This window comes from Leuciscus leuciscus (assembly GCF_965113295.1).
Source record: "Leuciscus leuciscus genome assembly, chromosome: 10".
Lineage (NCBI taxonomy): Eukaryota > Metazoa > Chordata > Actinopteri > Cypriniformes > Leuciscidae > Leuciscus > Leuciscus leuciscus.
Window position 1 is genome coordinate 28082729 of NC_138734.1, and position 16373 is coordinate 28099101.

The 16373-nt window shown below is 37.1% G+C and overlaps 1 protein-coding gene across 11 annotated transcripts in view; it reads right to left on the minus strand.

Moving 5' to 3' along the window:
• shank3a (SH3 and multiple ankyrin repeat domains 3a) overlaps positions 1–16373 on the minus strand; it is a gene marked incomplete at its 5' end in the record, with an annotated part of 375301 nt that overhangs the window by 9660 nt on the left and 349268 nt on the right. For 9 of the 11 annotated variants that reach the window (XM_082181745.1, XM_082181746.1, XM_082181748.1 and 6 more), the window contains 6 exons: positions 368–388; positions 1117–1197; positions 5508–5643; positions 5816–5940; positions 8269–8351; positions 13900–13975. In XM_082181745.1, the coding sequence (XP_082037871.1) occupies positions 368–388; positions 1117–1197; positions 5508–5643; positions 5816–5940; positions 8269–8351; positions 13900–13975 (522 nt within the window). The remainder of the gene's footprint in view (positions 1–367; positions 389–1116; positions 1198–5507; positions 5644–5815; positions 5941–8268; positions 8352–13899; positions 13976–16373) is intronic. The other 2 variants (XM_082181750.1, XM_082181751.1) reach the window with 1 other exon arrangement.

Consider the following 16373-nt stretch of genomic DNA (forward strand, 5'->3'; position numbering starts at 1 on the left):
TTTTTATTTATCAAATAATCTATCATTTTACTTATATTTATTAAGTTATTTTATTCAAGCTCTAATTTATAGTTAATTTAATTAAGTTAATTTATTCAATTATTTTAATAAATATAAGTTAATATAGAATGATAATTAAAATTTTTGAGCTTTTTCTATTTCTCTGTGACATCCAAAGCAGGTATTTATAAAGACAGCATAATATAGCTGCCTTCGTGTTGAGAACGCCCAAAAAAGCTGGCTAGGTAGGCAGCTCACTAGGTTTTGGAACAGAGCTAAATAAAGCATATTCCAGCGTGAGCAAGCTGAAGATGGTTACATGCACATGATATAGCAATACTGCTGTGATTTTGTCGGTGTAACTCACCCCCTCTTCTCCTCCTAGAGGCTGAGCATGAAATAAATGTACAGAACACTTCTTCATTAAAGTCTCACAGCAGCAAATGTTTGTCGATATGTGTTTCAGTGTGTGAATGTAAGTGTGTGTAATAAATTCAGAGCACAGATTGAGCGAGAGAGAAAGACAGCTGATGTTTCGAACAGCCCAAATGGCTGCAGGAGGGAGATGACACAGTTAATAAATAAACAAGAAAGAGCAACAGGAAGAAAGACACAGATAGACAGAAAATGTTGCATCCAAGTGTGTGCATGTGTTAAACTACCTATTTTCATAATCGACTATCTAACTAGTTAATTATAAGGAAGACTTTGCACATTGAATCCAAGAACATGCAGTCCTTCAATAGGATATATGAGAGATATTCAACAAGTATACAAGTTTAAATAATGATAACCTTTTACTGTACAGAAATAGTAAGCATAATAATGGGAGCAATGCGACAGTAATTGCTTTAAAAGTTATTGTTGAAGGCAGTGGATTTGTGACAGAAGCAGTGTTTTGTTGGCTTTCAGAGTGATGAATTTACTTCCCTGACAGCATGCTAAAGCCCAGTAAACTGTTAGCAAGCTAAAATTCCCTATTAATTCACCAGCTTTAAAAAAAGAACTGGTGATAAAAATATTAACTCTTAAGACAAAAAAAAAATCGAAAGAAATTTTACAAAACTATTCAACTCCACAAATCAACTAGTGTGTATTTGTTCAAGCGCGTCTTACCTAGCTCTTCGAGCTCAGCGGTCATGCTTTTGGACCTCAAGGTAAGGGTGGTACTGGGTGCTCTTTTTGGAGGCGGGGGTGCTGTGGAGGAAAGGCAAGGAGTAGATGAGAAGATGCGATGGTGTGGCGTGGGGCCTTCACGGCTGCTGCCCATCGGCAGCTGCCAGCGCTTTTTCACCATCTTCATCTGAAGATCACAATGTACCACACTGCCGCACCACGATTAAACTCTATCCTGCCGTCTTTCTCTCTCTGGAATCATGTAACTATCAGACATCTCCTGTGTGCGTACGTGTCCAGAAACCCACTTCCTTCCTTGGTGGCCCTCTGATGGATGGTAGAAAGAAATACTTGTCTCCCAAAATCCTTCATTTCACATTCATTCTCTTACAACCCAAAGGGTGGTCGAGTTTCCCTTTGTCTCTCAGAAACGAAACTTGACGCTTTATAGCCAAAGCATGATATAAACTCCCAATCAGCATAAAAGGAAGCACCAAGAAAACGAACAGAGTTCCAGGAGATCAGACGCTTCTGTTGTCTCAATAACATCAGCGTAAAACTCCTCACTCCTTCAGCTAACAACCTTGCAGACCGGAGTAGAGCTCTGGAGAGAGAGAGATGGGGAGAGAAATACCAAGGCACTAATGCAATACTTACTTCAAACATGCATTGTAGTAACCATGGCAACTCTGGCAGGAGCAAGGCCTGGGTTTGTGCATTTAAACTGTGAGAATCTGTGTGTGTGTGAGTTTGTATGTGTGTGTGGGAGGATATAGCCACAAAACTAACAACAGACACTCCGTTATTATTTCATCAGTAGTGTGTATAAGTGTGTGATAGTTTGCATAGCCCATAGTTATGCAATAACTTTGCAGGTGACCATGATTTTGACAAATAAGAACAACATTCTTATCGACAAAAAAAAAATAAAAAAAATCACTTTGCTCTGATTGTAGGGATATTTCATTTCTATTTCATGTTGTAGAGCTTGCTGCTAACAACGCAAGGTCATGAGTTTGATTTCCAAGAAATGCATGAACTAATCAACAGTATAGCTTAAATGCAATGTAAACAGCTTTGGATAAAATCATCTGCCAAAAGCATTAAATATAAATTAATAAATGTTACACTTGAGAGACTCACTTGTTGAAAATATATGAACTACATTTAAGCAATATAATAAAATCCAGCAACTTAATTAAAATAAAATAAAATAAAATAAAATAAAATAAAATAAAATAAAATAAAATAAAATAAAATAAAATAAAATAAAATAAAATAAAATAAAAAGGACTGTAAGTGGAAGTTTATGCATTTTGGTTTTATCTGATGGTTTTATCTAAAACAACTTTTACTTTTTTTTTTCCATGCATTTCATGTACTGTTTGAGCAATTCAGGAAACAGAAAAAAAAAAAAACCAGACAAAGCACAGCAAAACGTAAACAACTTTAACTAAACAAGCATCTGAAACACAATTCCCACTGAGCGAGATGCTAAAAAGACAGCAAGACTGTCTTATGCATCTATAAAAACAATTATTGAATGCAAGAACTTACACTTTATCTGTAATAAGTGACTTAAGTTCAACTAGTTGGTTAGTGAGTTCAACTAGTTAAAAAAAATTTTTTTGAGTGTCTATTTACACCAAGTGCAAATAGCCCACCTTGTTGGCAGATGCTTTTTAAACTAGCTTCGCTTACCATTATCAGATTGATCCAGATAAAATTACAAAAGAAATCCAGCTGATAACAGGATAAGTGGCATGGAGAGTAAGGCAGTAGCTTTTGACACAACTGACCCGAGTTCGAATCCGCCTTTTACTTAACTCATTCTTCGTTGAGTAGCGTTTATTTTAAATAAAAATTGAGACAATATTAGAAAAGTGGAAATACAGTGCCTAACGTGTATTTAATAGTGGGAATAAAGTGTTTAATGGATAGGGTTAGGAGTAGTTGTAGACGAGGTAGTGTCAAGTACAAGTAATGTCCCAATAAAGCATTAGCAAATTTATGAATTTAATGAATATATTCATATAATGCTGAATATGTTGTTATTATAGCCAAAGACTATAGAATAACACAAGATGCATCACTTGTATTGTTTTAAATGGGGAAAAGTGCAACGCTCAATGTGGCGGAATAAGTCCCGCCTTCCAAATAAGAGCCAATCGCCGATTGGTAAAGTAATCGTGTCACTGCTGCTGCCATTAGAAGCTCCGGTTCCTATAGAAACAGTCAGGCGCGCGCTTCCACTGCGCATGAGCTTGATCCAGCCTGAACATTTTCGTATTCTGTCATGATTCAAGCGTTTAGAAACAAAATTTATGACAGTTATGAGACAGAGATCAAATATTAAATTTAATCGTAAGCTTGGCGAACAGTTTTGGAGAATTTTATGTTTCCCCATTCAAAGAGATAGGAGCTGCACTTGAATGCCTGAGAGTCGGTTCAAAGATGGCCGCCGAGTGTCTTAAAGGGACTTTGTTATAGCTTACTGTTTTATAATACAATACACTGAGGTGCAAACAGTATCTGCCACTATTTGCACTAAGTATAAATATCCTCAAACAACTATTTACACTTAGTGCAAAAAAATACCTTTTGTTTCTATATACACAGCGTTTTTAGCCAGGTGAAAATGCCTAGTTGTGGGTGCTTGAGAGCGCTTTTTTTTTCAGTTGAGACGCTTTGATATAATGTAATTGCTCTGGCTCTTGTTTTAAATGATTTTGTTCCGTTATTATGCTTGATGTTGTTGTCATCTGTTGTATTTGTCCCGCCCTTCCTCCACTGTGATTGGACGGCTGCTAGGTAAAAAGTGACAGTGATGAGTGCGGCGCTTTACCCAAAGTTGACCATTCTTCAATTCTCGCTGACCGGTAAAAAAAACACAGAAAAAATGTGTGAAACAGACACTCAGCGCCTTTAAAGGGGAACTGTTCAGTTCAGTTTAGCTTAATTTACCTTAACTGAACAGCTTCGGAGTCATTGGAATGGTTATATGACTTTTTTCGGGTTGAATGGTGGCCGTCTCGCTTCCCCCATGTGCCTGTGAGCGGAAAAAACACCCTGGCAACTTTGGGCCGGTGGGCCGTAAGTATCGTGTGATATCAGGTCTCGCAATGTAACAAATTGCTTTACGGCACTGCACACATACATTTACATGCTAGCCTTCTGTGTATCATACATAACTCAGTGGACATGGCTCTGTGCGTTCGCCGGCTTCTTTGAAAACAAATGCACATGACCAGAAGGAGAAGATGGGAGGGGGGAGAGTCGCCAACGAGTTTTTACGACAGTGTTGTCAAATATCTATTCAGAAGCTGTAGGGGGACTCTATAGAGAAACCTGAGAGCAAAAAGCCACTTTGGTGGACACACGGCCTTAGTATAAATAGCATCTGTTGCTATTTTTTTCTTTAAGCTTGGTGGCGCTTATTGGCACTTTTCTTGGAGAAGTTGGATCACCTTTAAAGTACCAACACTATTTGGACCAGACTAACCAACCCGCCAGCCAGATTCAAACCTTACTGTGAGAGGATTTGGATAAAAGCATCAGCTAAACGACTTACTTACTGTGCCGCTCCATCATCAACTAAAGCCAAACACAGGTCAATAAAGGGTTCGGATTGTGTGGGAGTTGCAGATAAATGTGAGGATAGTTTACATGGATACTGAATAGACTTCCCCTTTGCATTTTGAGGTTTTGCTATAGTTCTAATAACTCTACCAGTAGACTAATTTAACTGCTAATCGATTGAGTGGGTGTAGGAACGCACAAATGTGTGGAAAACGTGTGTGGAAAAGCTGCACAGAAAACAGTTCGACGCTTCAATCTGCTTAGTCATCACAATTTTTTGGTGACAAACAACCCTGTCATTTAGTTAATGCTCCTGAAGTTTTCTCTTCTGAAAAACACAGTCATTACCATCAAGATCGCTGTGATCATTAAACTCGCTCCTTTATTCATTCTTGCAGCATTTCTTTTCCTCATGTTTGAGACTAGATTCGCCCTGCTGGGTGAGATCTCTCAATGTCTGATCATTACATACACAGTACAGAGCATCAAAGGCTGGTTCCCTAGCAACCCGTGGCTTTAAGTGCTCTTCTGTCTGACTGCAGTAGCCCCGCCCACAATAAACAAACAAAACCAGCAGTCAGCACATTCCCTGTACCTCAACTACAGCACCGCATTCACAATATTACACGATTTTTGTGTAACCGACTTATTCTTGACAGATACACAGTTAAACACACAAGAAAACATATGAACTAAATGTAAGCAATATATTAAGCTTCAGACCTTGTTTATAAGCTGCAACCCTGTTAATATTACTTGCATTTTAATATGTAAGATAAATCAGTTCTGTTGGAAGTGAAAAAGCACCTTACCCTTCTTCCTGACTGTCTCCTCAGACTCTGGCTTGCGTGTGACTGACACCACCTTCATAAGGAGGCTATTTCCACCCTGCCGGATGAGTGACACCACCTGCTTGTGTCCCACTTTTACCACGTTTACACCATTCACCTAAGAGACCAATCACAAACAAATCATAGCTGTTTCTGCCCCTCCAACACATTCAAAGCATCTCAGACTAGACTCAAGGTCATTACACAGCTTCAGCACAACACAATTGCATTTTTATGTGCTGAAGATGTGAAACATAATGAAAGGGGATATGGACAAATCAATCCTATACCTCAATGAGGAAATCACCAGTCCTTAGCCCCGCCCTCCAGGCCACGCCCTCAACATCCACAGACTCCAGGTACTGCAGTGCGGGAAAGGCAGGTGTGGGTGTAAACTCTTCAATGGGCGTCTCCGCTACATAAAAACAGAAAATCATATGCAATTTCACATACTGGTTCTTAGACCCTTTGTGAAGCCAATAGCAATGCTTCCATCCACCTATTTTTATGCATATTGTATAAAAACGCTGGATGGAAACACCAATGTGTGCTTAAATTCCAAAAAATGCGCATAAAAAAAAGTTTATGCGCTCAGTTGAGGCAGATTTTTTTTATCCGATAAGACATGCGCATAAACTTCGATGGAATCAGTTACCATATAAATCCCTTAATGCGCAACTTACATGACTTTGCCTCAACAGTGAATGTGATTGGATTGGATTACTGGACTAACCAGCCGATCAATGTCAATGCACGGCATCTCAAATGTTGGTTTGGTCATTATGAAATGCCTGAGCCAAAGTCTGTCATCAAAATGGTTGTGTATAATTACCTCTCAGAACTGTCTCACATGATTGCATTCCCAAACACCAGGATTCCATCTCCGAACGCAAGATAACATAGCAGCGTTTATTGCGTTTCGTCGGCGCGCTCTGAGGTGCAAGTCATTTATAATGTGCGAAAAAAGATTAAATGGTTTCCCTGATTGCAGCAACTTCCATTTTCATTACAAATATTTTTGTGGCAGTTTTCCAGGAAGTGACGAATTTGTTTTTTTTGAACACATGGGATGGAAACGGTGCTTTATTCACAAATGTTTTATGTTATATTCCAATTTTGCGCACAAGTTAATATCGTAACTCTGAATGAAAACATAGCTAATGAATGGCTAGATATGCATAGATATCTCTGCTGGAATAGATCAAAGCATTTAAAAATGGTCAAAAATGACATACTTAACCTTTAAATGAGCCTTTCTGTAAATATAAACATATGTCTAAATAAAGCTGTTAGTGCTTTGCTCTTCATATTTGAGATAGTCATAGTATAGGAGTTAAGAAATCAATAAAGAGACCAGCTGAAACCCATATTCGTAAGAAATATTAATGCACCATGTGGGTAACAGATGGCATTAGGAACTCATAACTCCTACCCAGGATGGTGCCACCCCAGAGACTGGGCACTAACACACACACACACATACACTCCTCACATTTGCTCACAAACTCTAACACAAACCCTGCTGAACTGTATAGGTTGTCAAACACAACTGTCTAATAATGCTGTTAAGTATGCTACATAATCAAATATCAGGGTCACTGGTTCACATTGTGTCATTTCTATAAGTAATGAAGTTAACATTCACTTAACTCTATTATGCTGTCACCAGAACTGCATCTGTAAGACACATACACTTTTGCACTCATTTGCATTGAGTTTAAACTTTCATGTTACTCTAGTGTGAATATACCAAGTAGACAAAAATGTACTAAAATAATTGTAAATGGATATTGTTTTAGAGGAATATTAATTTAAAAGGTACACTATGTAACTTTTATTTTTCAAAATGAAAATTTTTTTAATAATGAGTCAATACATCATCAATCTTTCTTTGAAAACATATTTTTATCTTACGATGATTGACTATGATAAGCCTATTATAAGCGTTTATATTTTATGCCTGACTTTTGCACAAAAACAGTTGTGCTGCTTAATATTTTTGTGGAAACTGTGATGCATTATTTTCTGGATTTTTTTCTTGATGAATATATACAAAAAAAAAAAAGCATTTATTTGAAGCAGATACCTTTCGTAACATTATAAAAGTCTTTACTGTCACTTTTGACCAATTTAATGCAACTTTTTAAAAACATCATACAAAGTCTATATAAATATATATACAAAGAGGGATTTTTTATTTATTTATAATAATCCCATTAATAACATTTTATTTTGTTATATATATATATATATATAATTTTATTATGTAACTTTTTATTACAAAATAAAGTGTTATTAATGGGATAGTGAAAAAAAAAAAAATCCCTCTTCCAAACCATATTTTAGTTTAGCTATAAATACACTTGGATAAACCTCATAGGGTGGTCGGGATGAATTTTGCTGGAAATTGCCGGGATGATTTTTTAACCGCCAGAGGGTTCAAAAGTTACATAGTGTAGCTTTAACCAAATACCCATCTAAATATTGTTGTAGTGAAATTGCATTAGAGTCTAGCTCCATTCCATAAATTATTGGCCAGTTTTCACAATCTAATCAATTCTCAAATAAAATTATATAAAAAAAATCTGTTTCACTTGGAAATACATCACATTATTAAAGTAAAATGGGATGCAAATGTCATTTGTTGCTGACTTTAAGTGTGTAATGTAACCCAGTAACATGAACGAAGCTGAAACTTTGACTAATAGCAAACTGAGGCCATGAGCTCAATGTCAGGTCTTACCTTTTGCTCCTCGCAAGACAAAGCCGAATCCCTCATTCTCTTTCTTCTGGAGCACAGCGTTCTTCTCCTCGATGATGTAATCACTGGACATAAGAGAGAGCAGGACAGTGAGGTCAGACTCCAGCACCATGCCTGTATGAAGAGCTCCACAGCCGGGCGGTGGGGTTTACCACCTGGACATACCCCCGCAACGCTACTCTCCCTGATCCCCGTCCCACTCCAGTAATGAGCCAATCGGGTTAAAAGCTGTGGCTGTGAGAGTGTGGACAATATGAAAAATATGAAAAATCTCAGGTGGAAGCTTCTGTCCTTCTGTTTGACTCCAGTGCAGCCTCTTTAACTGCATTAGGAGATTGGACAAAATACTAATATCCAGCCTCTTATGCTATTAAATGAAAGGATAGAAATATGAGGGCCTTCAACTCTTTCACTGTCCAACTCCAAATACGCACACACAAAAAACACCCTTTAAAAGCCAGAAAAGTAAAAAAGACAATGTTAATCCTGCATCCATGCCTTACAGTGAAGCCCATCAGTGATTAAAAGATAGGATGAGCATTCACAAATGAGAAAGCGAGTCAGAGACACACAAAGGATCTTTCTCTATAGTGGTCTCTTCCCCCCATCACCATCCCGAGTCCATCTGTCTGGATGCATGGAGATAGCTATCATCAGCGCTAACAGCAGGGACAAATCTGTTCTTCCTTACTCATGTGAGCCACAGTTACCCGCCTGTAGACAGCCCCCCCGCCAACACACACATACAAACAGTGCACTTAGACATACAAAAATCACATTACTAACTTCACTGCTATGATTAACTGTGCTGGTGGTACCTGGTGCTGCTGTACATATGGTGACATATGGTGGACGCTTGGTTAGCTTTTAGCAGCTTTTCCTACTTGAAACTGTTCTGGGTTAAAGTATACACAAAATGAAATATAACCCTATCTATTTTTTCAATTAATGTTATTGATCTTATTGTGAAACATTCATCCATGCTTATGTGTTTCACTTTTTCAAAATTGGTTTTAAAGTCGTAAATTTTATTCAAAATGTAACTGGATTTTTGGGTGAATGTATGCAAGATGGTAAATGGTAAATGGACTGCATTTATATAGCGCTTTCACAGACCCAATGGCCACCAAAGCGCTTTACAATATTGCCTCACATTCACCAATTCACTCACTCATTCATACACCGACGGCGGTGTCAGCCATGCAAGGCGATCCAGCTCGTCGGGAGCAGCTGGGGTTAGGTGTCTTGCTCAAGGACACCTCGACACTTGGTCAGGTGGAACCGGGGATTGAACCACCAACCTTCCGGTTTGTAGACAATCTACATGAACCACTGAGCCACTGCCGCCCCAAGATCATTTATTCAGCCCCTTTCTTATAATTGATAATCCGTAAATAATCAACTCTTATGTACGTTACATTATGGAAGAAAAGATCTATAACTTACATTGTACAGCAACTTACACTGTAAATAATAGGTTTTTTTTTTTAAGTTGGAAAAATGATTACTGAAGTACCTTTCACAAGACAATATTATTTAAAAAAATACTATTTATTTTTATTTATTTTATTAGGTCACCTGATGGAGTTTTAGGACACCATTAGGTCACTTGATGGAGTTTTTCGGTTCCTTGCCACTGTTGCCTTTGGCTTGCTCAGTTGGGGATATTTTGGGGATATTTAATTTAATTTTATCAATCAATAAATTCCTCTTAAAAAAAACTTTGTTGTATTATTTTAATTTAATACTGTGAAGCTGCTTTGATACAATCTGTATTGTGAAAAGCGCTATACAAATAAACTTGACTTGACTATTGACTTCCACTGTATAGATAAAAATGTGGATGTTTCTACAGCTGTACAAAGTGCATGAATATTTAATGGGGTAATTATTTATTAGTTTGGTGGAGGGTTTAAAAAGACATTAATCCAAAGTTAAGTGTAGAGTGAAAACATGTTACAGTGATTTTTATTTTATTTATTTTTTGACAGATTGTGTTCCCTGGGAATCAAATCCATGACCTTGGCATTGCTACCAGCCAAGCTACAGGAAAATATATTAAAATCTCTCTAAACATAGCAATTCATTTATAATAACTCCCATAACATCTAGAAATCTGTTTTACAAACAGAGCATAATAAAGTCCTTGTGAACAGCTGCTTGTAGAATAATTACCACAAAACGACAAAAAGCTGTCTATGTGTTCACATGGGACCAGAGCAATGACTGGTGTCTGTATCATCAACTATCAGAAGAAAGCTCATCTCTCTCTTTCTCCCTCTCTCTCTCTCCCTCTCTCTCTCTCTCTCTCTCTCTCTCTCTCTCTCGTACCCGAGGGTCTTCATCACTGATGCATTAGGAGTGACAAGAATCTAATTAAGCAGTGGAGAATCAATTAGATCAATTACAGATGATTCGTGTCGTTAGCGCCTCGGGTTAACGAAATGCTCTTGTCCTACAGAACAGCAGTCACGCCTGTGATAACATCAGTGTACGGTCGGGCGTCTGGAACAGGCATTTGCTGTGGATTTGTTTACGAACAAAATCCCAGACAAGCCACATTAAACTGGGACGGTGGAATATTTGGGTTAAACTTCCCATTATCTATTTAATAAATACATAAGTTATCACTAAGAAAAAGTAACAAAGAACAAATGCTTTATATTATATCTTGTCCCTTACAAGAAAGTACTGGGAAAGTACAAGTATTGTTAGTTCATGTTTGCTCACATAAAATGAACAGATACAACTTTTGGTTTCAATAATGTAATAGAAATAGTATTGAAATTAACATTAACTGGGATGAATTATAACTCATATTCATAATGATAATATACAAATATAAATAAATTTGAAGTAACAATATACTTGTATATAAAAAATACCATGGTATTTTACATGGTACCATGTCTATTGTTGAAAAGAGTAAGTATCACTTAAGAACTTATGTGAGAGTGCATGACAGTTAATGTACATTGTCTGGGTTGTCTCGTGGAAAATTTCAGTCATATAAAGGCATTAAACATTTCAAATATTTGTTATACACTTACAAAAACCCTCACTGTCAAGTTCAGCTAATCTAGCACCTAATGATAATTTGATGAGATAATGAAGGGTGAAAATGAATATAATGGCCATTAGACCTCAGGAAGAAGAAGGTTTCCTGTAGCGCTGACTTCTTGTCAGTGTAGTGTGTACAGTACAACTCCCTAAAATGATCTCCTGTGCCGAGGGGAACGCACATGAGCGAATTAGCTCCACATTGTCCATGTCATGAAGCTAAACCTCTGTACAGCGACTGATATTCACATATAGCCTCACAGCAGGTCAGCGTGTGCTAACTCAGTTTAGTGCACTTAACAGTGTAGCTGAACATAGGTCAAACCCCCCAAAATGCATGCAAAAAGGTTTAATGGGGTTCCATATATGACTTGACTCATTTTTAAAGAACCCTTTATGCCAAAAACATTATATATAAGGAGGAATGTTTTAAATTATTGCATATAACTTTTTTTAACGGGTAATTATTTTTTTTCCAAGTGATAAAGTATGTTTACCAGCGAAATTAATTCATTAAAACTAAATCCATGAAATGATCCCATGATAAATGAAGCACCTGACATAACTCTAAGTTTCTATAGAACCTTTTCTTCTAAGAGTGTCAGTCTGCTAAACCAGTGTTTAAATTGATTAGCAGACTTGTAATATTAGCTGAATGTATTTTGACACACTCACATGCTAATATTTGCAGTTTAAATTGATTAGCAGACTTGTAATATTAGCTGAATGTATTTTGACACACTCACATGCTAATATTTACAGTTTAAATTGATTAGCAGACTTGTAATATTAGCTGAATGTTGTTTGACACACTTCCACGCAAATATTTACAGATTAAATTGATTAGCAGACTTCTAAATGCACCTTGAGTTGGGAGACCTTTTAGAGGATTTCAGCAAGGTGATGGTCTTTCATTCATATCTCAAATTGTGAAATACATTTTTTTTAAGAGTCTGGGAGTGGCTTCGTTTTGTCTTGTGTGTCTAGAGTCTATTTCTCTGATATAGCAGGTAATTGATTTGACTGGGTGCAGTTCTTTAAGCTGCTGTTCTAGACCTGTTTGCTGTTGTTGAGCAGCTTGGCAAGAGAAGATGAATGGAGTAAAAAGTATCAGTTTGACAGAGAGACTCCAGTAATTAATCCTCTCTCGCTCTCTCTCTCTCTCTTACTCTATTCTCCAAGTCATCTTATTCCCCATCCTCCTTCCCACGTCAATCAGTCTTTAATTTCAGAGACACATTTCATTACAGTGTAATCAACAGAACTGACTAAAATAGCAGAAACAAAACTAGGGAGAATGGGTATGCAAGCATAAAGCATAAATTGCTGCTAAGCATGATGTATTCTGACCTGCAAATTTGCCGTTAACAAATTGGTAGTCAAAAAGTATCCAAACATCAAATAAGAAGCTGCATGTGTAATGTCGTGAGAAACTGGATTAAATGCCAAAAAGTATAATTTTGGAATAAAAAAACAGAATAGAATAATAATGATGTATAAAATAATAATAAAATAATAATAATTCATCTTAATGTTGATTACAACATTTACTAACACATTATTAAAACCAAAAATTGTTGTTTGTATTATTTAATGGACCAAAGCAAACATGAACTAACAGTGAACAATTGTATTTTGTATAAATTAATGTTTACAAAAAATAAATACTGTAACAAGTGTATTTCTCATTGTTAGATAATGCACTAACTAAACTTACTGGAACCTTATTGTAAAGTTGTATCAATTTATTATTATTTGTTGGTAACACTTATTAGCATGCATATTACTAGGATATTGGCGGTTTGTTACTTATACAATTAGTACACATATTAATGACTTATTCTGCATGATCATATTCTACATTGCTTTATCGTACCCAAAACCTAAACTTAACAGCTACCTTACTAACTTTTAATAAGCAGTAATTGAGTTTATTGAGGCAAAAGTTGTGGTTAGTTAATAGTGAGAATTGGACCGTTATCTAAACTGTGACCTATTTGTTTTATTAGAGCATGCGACATCTCGTTGCTCATATCCGTTGGTTGGACAGACTTAACTTTGCATTCTTAAAATCTAGCATGAACACCCCGTTAAACACAATATATATTATTCAAGTAGACTTACATATGCAATTACACTGACTGTAACATTGAGCAAAATGTAAAACATGACCTTCTATTTAATGGCATGTGCTGGCTGTTTTTAATATTACACTCAGCTGTAAAATTTAATTTAGTACTCAAGTGAATCAAGTGCTTAAGTAATTATCTTTTGCTTTGATACACGGAATGAGGAACAAATGTGACTGTTTAAATTAAAAGAAAATGTGAGCGGTAAAAAATGAAAACATGATGTAATGAATGAGCAGCACTGGAGTGTGTTGACAACCTCTATCCTCTAGATGGCAGTAGAGACTCAATACTACAAATTCCCGAATCCACTGAGTCAGGATAACTGGTGATGCTCTGTCTCGGGTTAGCCTGGAACTACTGATCATCAAAATGCCCATATATTAAATAATCATGCATGCACACATATTTATGTATACTTTACCTATATGAGGTAAAGTTGTCGTAGGAGCCCACAGTGTAATGTCTGAACAGCCTCTTAGTTCGATCCTCTCTGGTCTCTGAAAGACAAACATGACACACATTAACATGCATCATCGTAACCAACCATATTTATCATTTTCAATGCCGTTTATCATATTTGCATTGCATTTCAGAGCCGACCAAATGTCTCTAATCAGCCTTGTGTGAAAATGTGGGTGTTTGTTTGTGTGAGAAAATGTAGACAAGCTTAATTAAATGCATAGGCAAGGTCAACTGTGTGAGTGTGTGTGTGTGTGTGTGTGTGTGTGTGTGTGAGCGGTCTCGTTAATCCAGTCAGAGCTAATAGGGATGGTGTCTCAAGCCAGACTAGATTTATGTGATTGGACTTTAGGCTGGAAATCAATGCACGGCTCCCCTACAGAAGGCCAATCTGCTGACACGCATATACATGTATTCACGTTCACACACTAACACACACAAACACACCCAGAGAATCTTACAAACATTTTCTGGCAAGAACAGATAGTCAAACACATGCATTTCATTCCTAGATACAGCGGTTATTGAATTAAACTTTGCTCTCTGTGTTATTGAATTCAGCATGTCTTCCTCTCTCTCTCTCCCCTTTCTTAATAAACTCAGTGACCCACTTGCTCTGGTCTGATTACTAATGCATATTTCCTCTGTCTTTTCTTCTGTCCCCTGTCTCCACTCCTTCCTGTGTCACACTGTAGTATTCCCTCTGTACATGTCTATTCTTCTTCATTTGACAGTCTGCGATGTGCCTTGCAGACTGTGCCAACATGAGCGAGTTTAAATGAGTCATATTATGATAAATAAGAATGTCCTTGTTTTGAAACCGAGTTCAGTGTACTTTGAAAACATACAGTAACTCACATTTTTCTCCCAACACAAAAAAGGAATGATGGATGAATAGTATTAACATTTGACCGCCCACGTGAAAATGTAAATTATGACATTAGTGCAAAATGTTTTATTTAAAATTACACAGTAAAAAGATCTTAGGGAAAAAATATGACAAATACTGTAACTTATGAATAAAATTGTATTCATAAACACAACAGCTCATAATACAGTGATGAAGAAAAAATCTGTTTCAGTTCTTCATTCAGTGTTGAGTCCTTTGTATAATTCTATAGCTAAATCTAAAAATCTGCCGGTTGTGCTTATACTTTACTGAGACTGCACTAGTGTGATTAATAACTACATTATATTGACAACTGATTACACTTACAAGAGAAATTATTAGAGCAAGAGAAAAGAGAAATTAAGATAAAGAGAGAGAGGAGAGAGAGAGAGAGAGAGAGAGAGAGAGAGAGAGAGAGAGAGAGAGAGGAAAAGCCAGAGTTACTTCTACTGACTCTGCGTCCTACTCTGTCACCACAAAATTGAGAAGTTAAAGCATGCATTAGCATTTTAATGACTTGAAGGCAAGAAAGGACGCACAGATCAAATTCACAGGAGAGAGAAAGAGAGAGCGCACAAGAGAACGAGAGAGAAAGAGGGTTATATATATAAGCATCACTATATCTAATGCATATAGGAATTTGGACACCAAACAAAAGCATTCAAATTTGTCACGTAGCATGTGCTGCACAGTTTGTATCACTTGAGAATGGGCTCGTTTGACTTGGACCAGTACGAAACCACCTCGAACACCCTAGAAACCACCAGGTACATCCAAGCATTGTTACCACTCACCTTTTCTTCAGAAAATTTAAACATATTAACCCTTAAAGTCGGCATGAAATCAAAATTGACCCTATTTACTTTGTTAACGCATATTACTAGTCTTGTGGTGAACAATTCATCCGTGCAAGTTAATACACAGAAAAAAATTGTTTGCCGTGGTAATCTTTAATCAAAGTCTGAAAAGTTACTTCCGGTCTGGAATGGCGTTCCTTTTCTGATGACGTAGGCTTGACGGCTTGGGTTGAAAAACGCTTAAAGGGATACTTCACCTCTGGAAAGATGAGTGTGTATTTAAAATGGGTCATTTATGTAGAAGAAATGTGAAATTATTTTTGAATTTGGAGCTTTCTAGACGGAGAAAAGCCAGAAAATGTATTTTTGCCTTATGTGGATGAAAGACAACAACTCCCAGAATGCACTTGCTTCGCTGCCCTAGGAGGCCACTCCCAAGCCACGCCTACCGGTAAGAGAGCACAGTTGAAAACAACAAGGCTAGGCTACTAGTGAGTCTACACAGGATTTTGAGATCGCCCAAAATGTCCGGGATTCGGCTTTTGCGTTCTACAGTCGCCATTCATTATGTTTACTGTGGCGAGCAGGACGAGGCTGAGAGCCGCGGGAGAACGGCGCGAGGCTGGTGGTGTGATTACTGAGACGCACGGGTCTCCTATCTCTCACGGAGGAGCGGGAATTTTCTTAGCAATGTTAAAACGCACATCAACCGGTCACTTATTTAGCGTTCATGTAAACACTACATTCAGA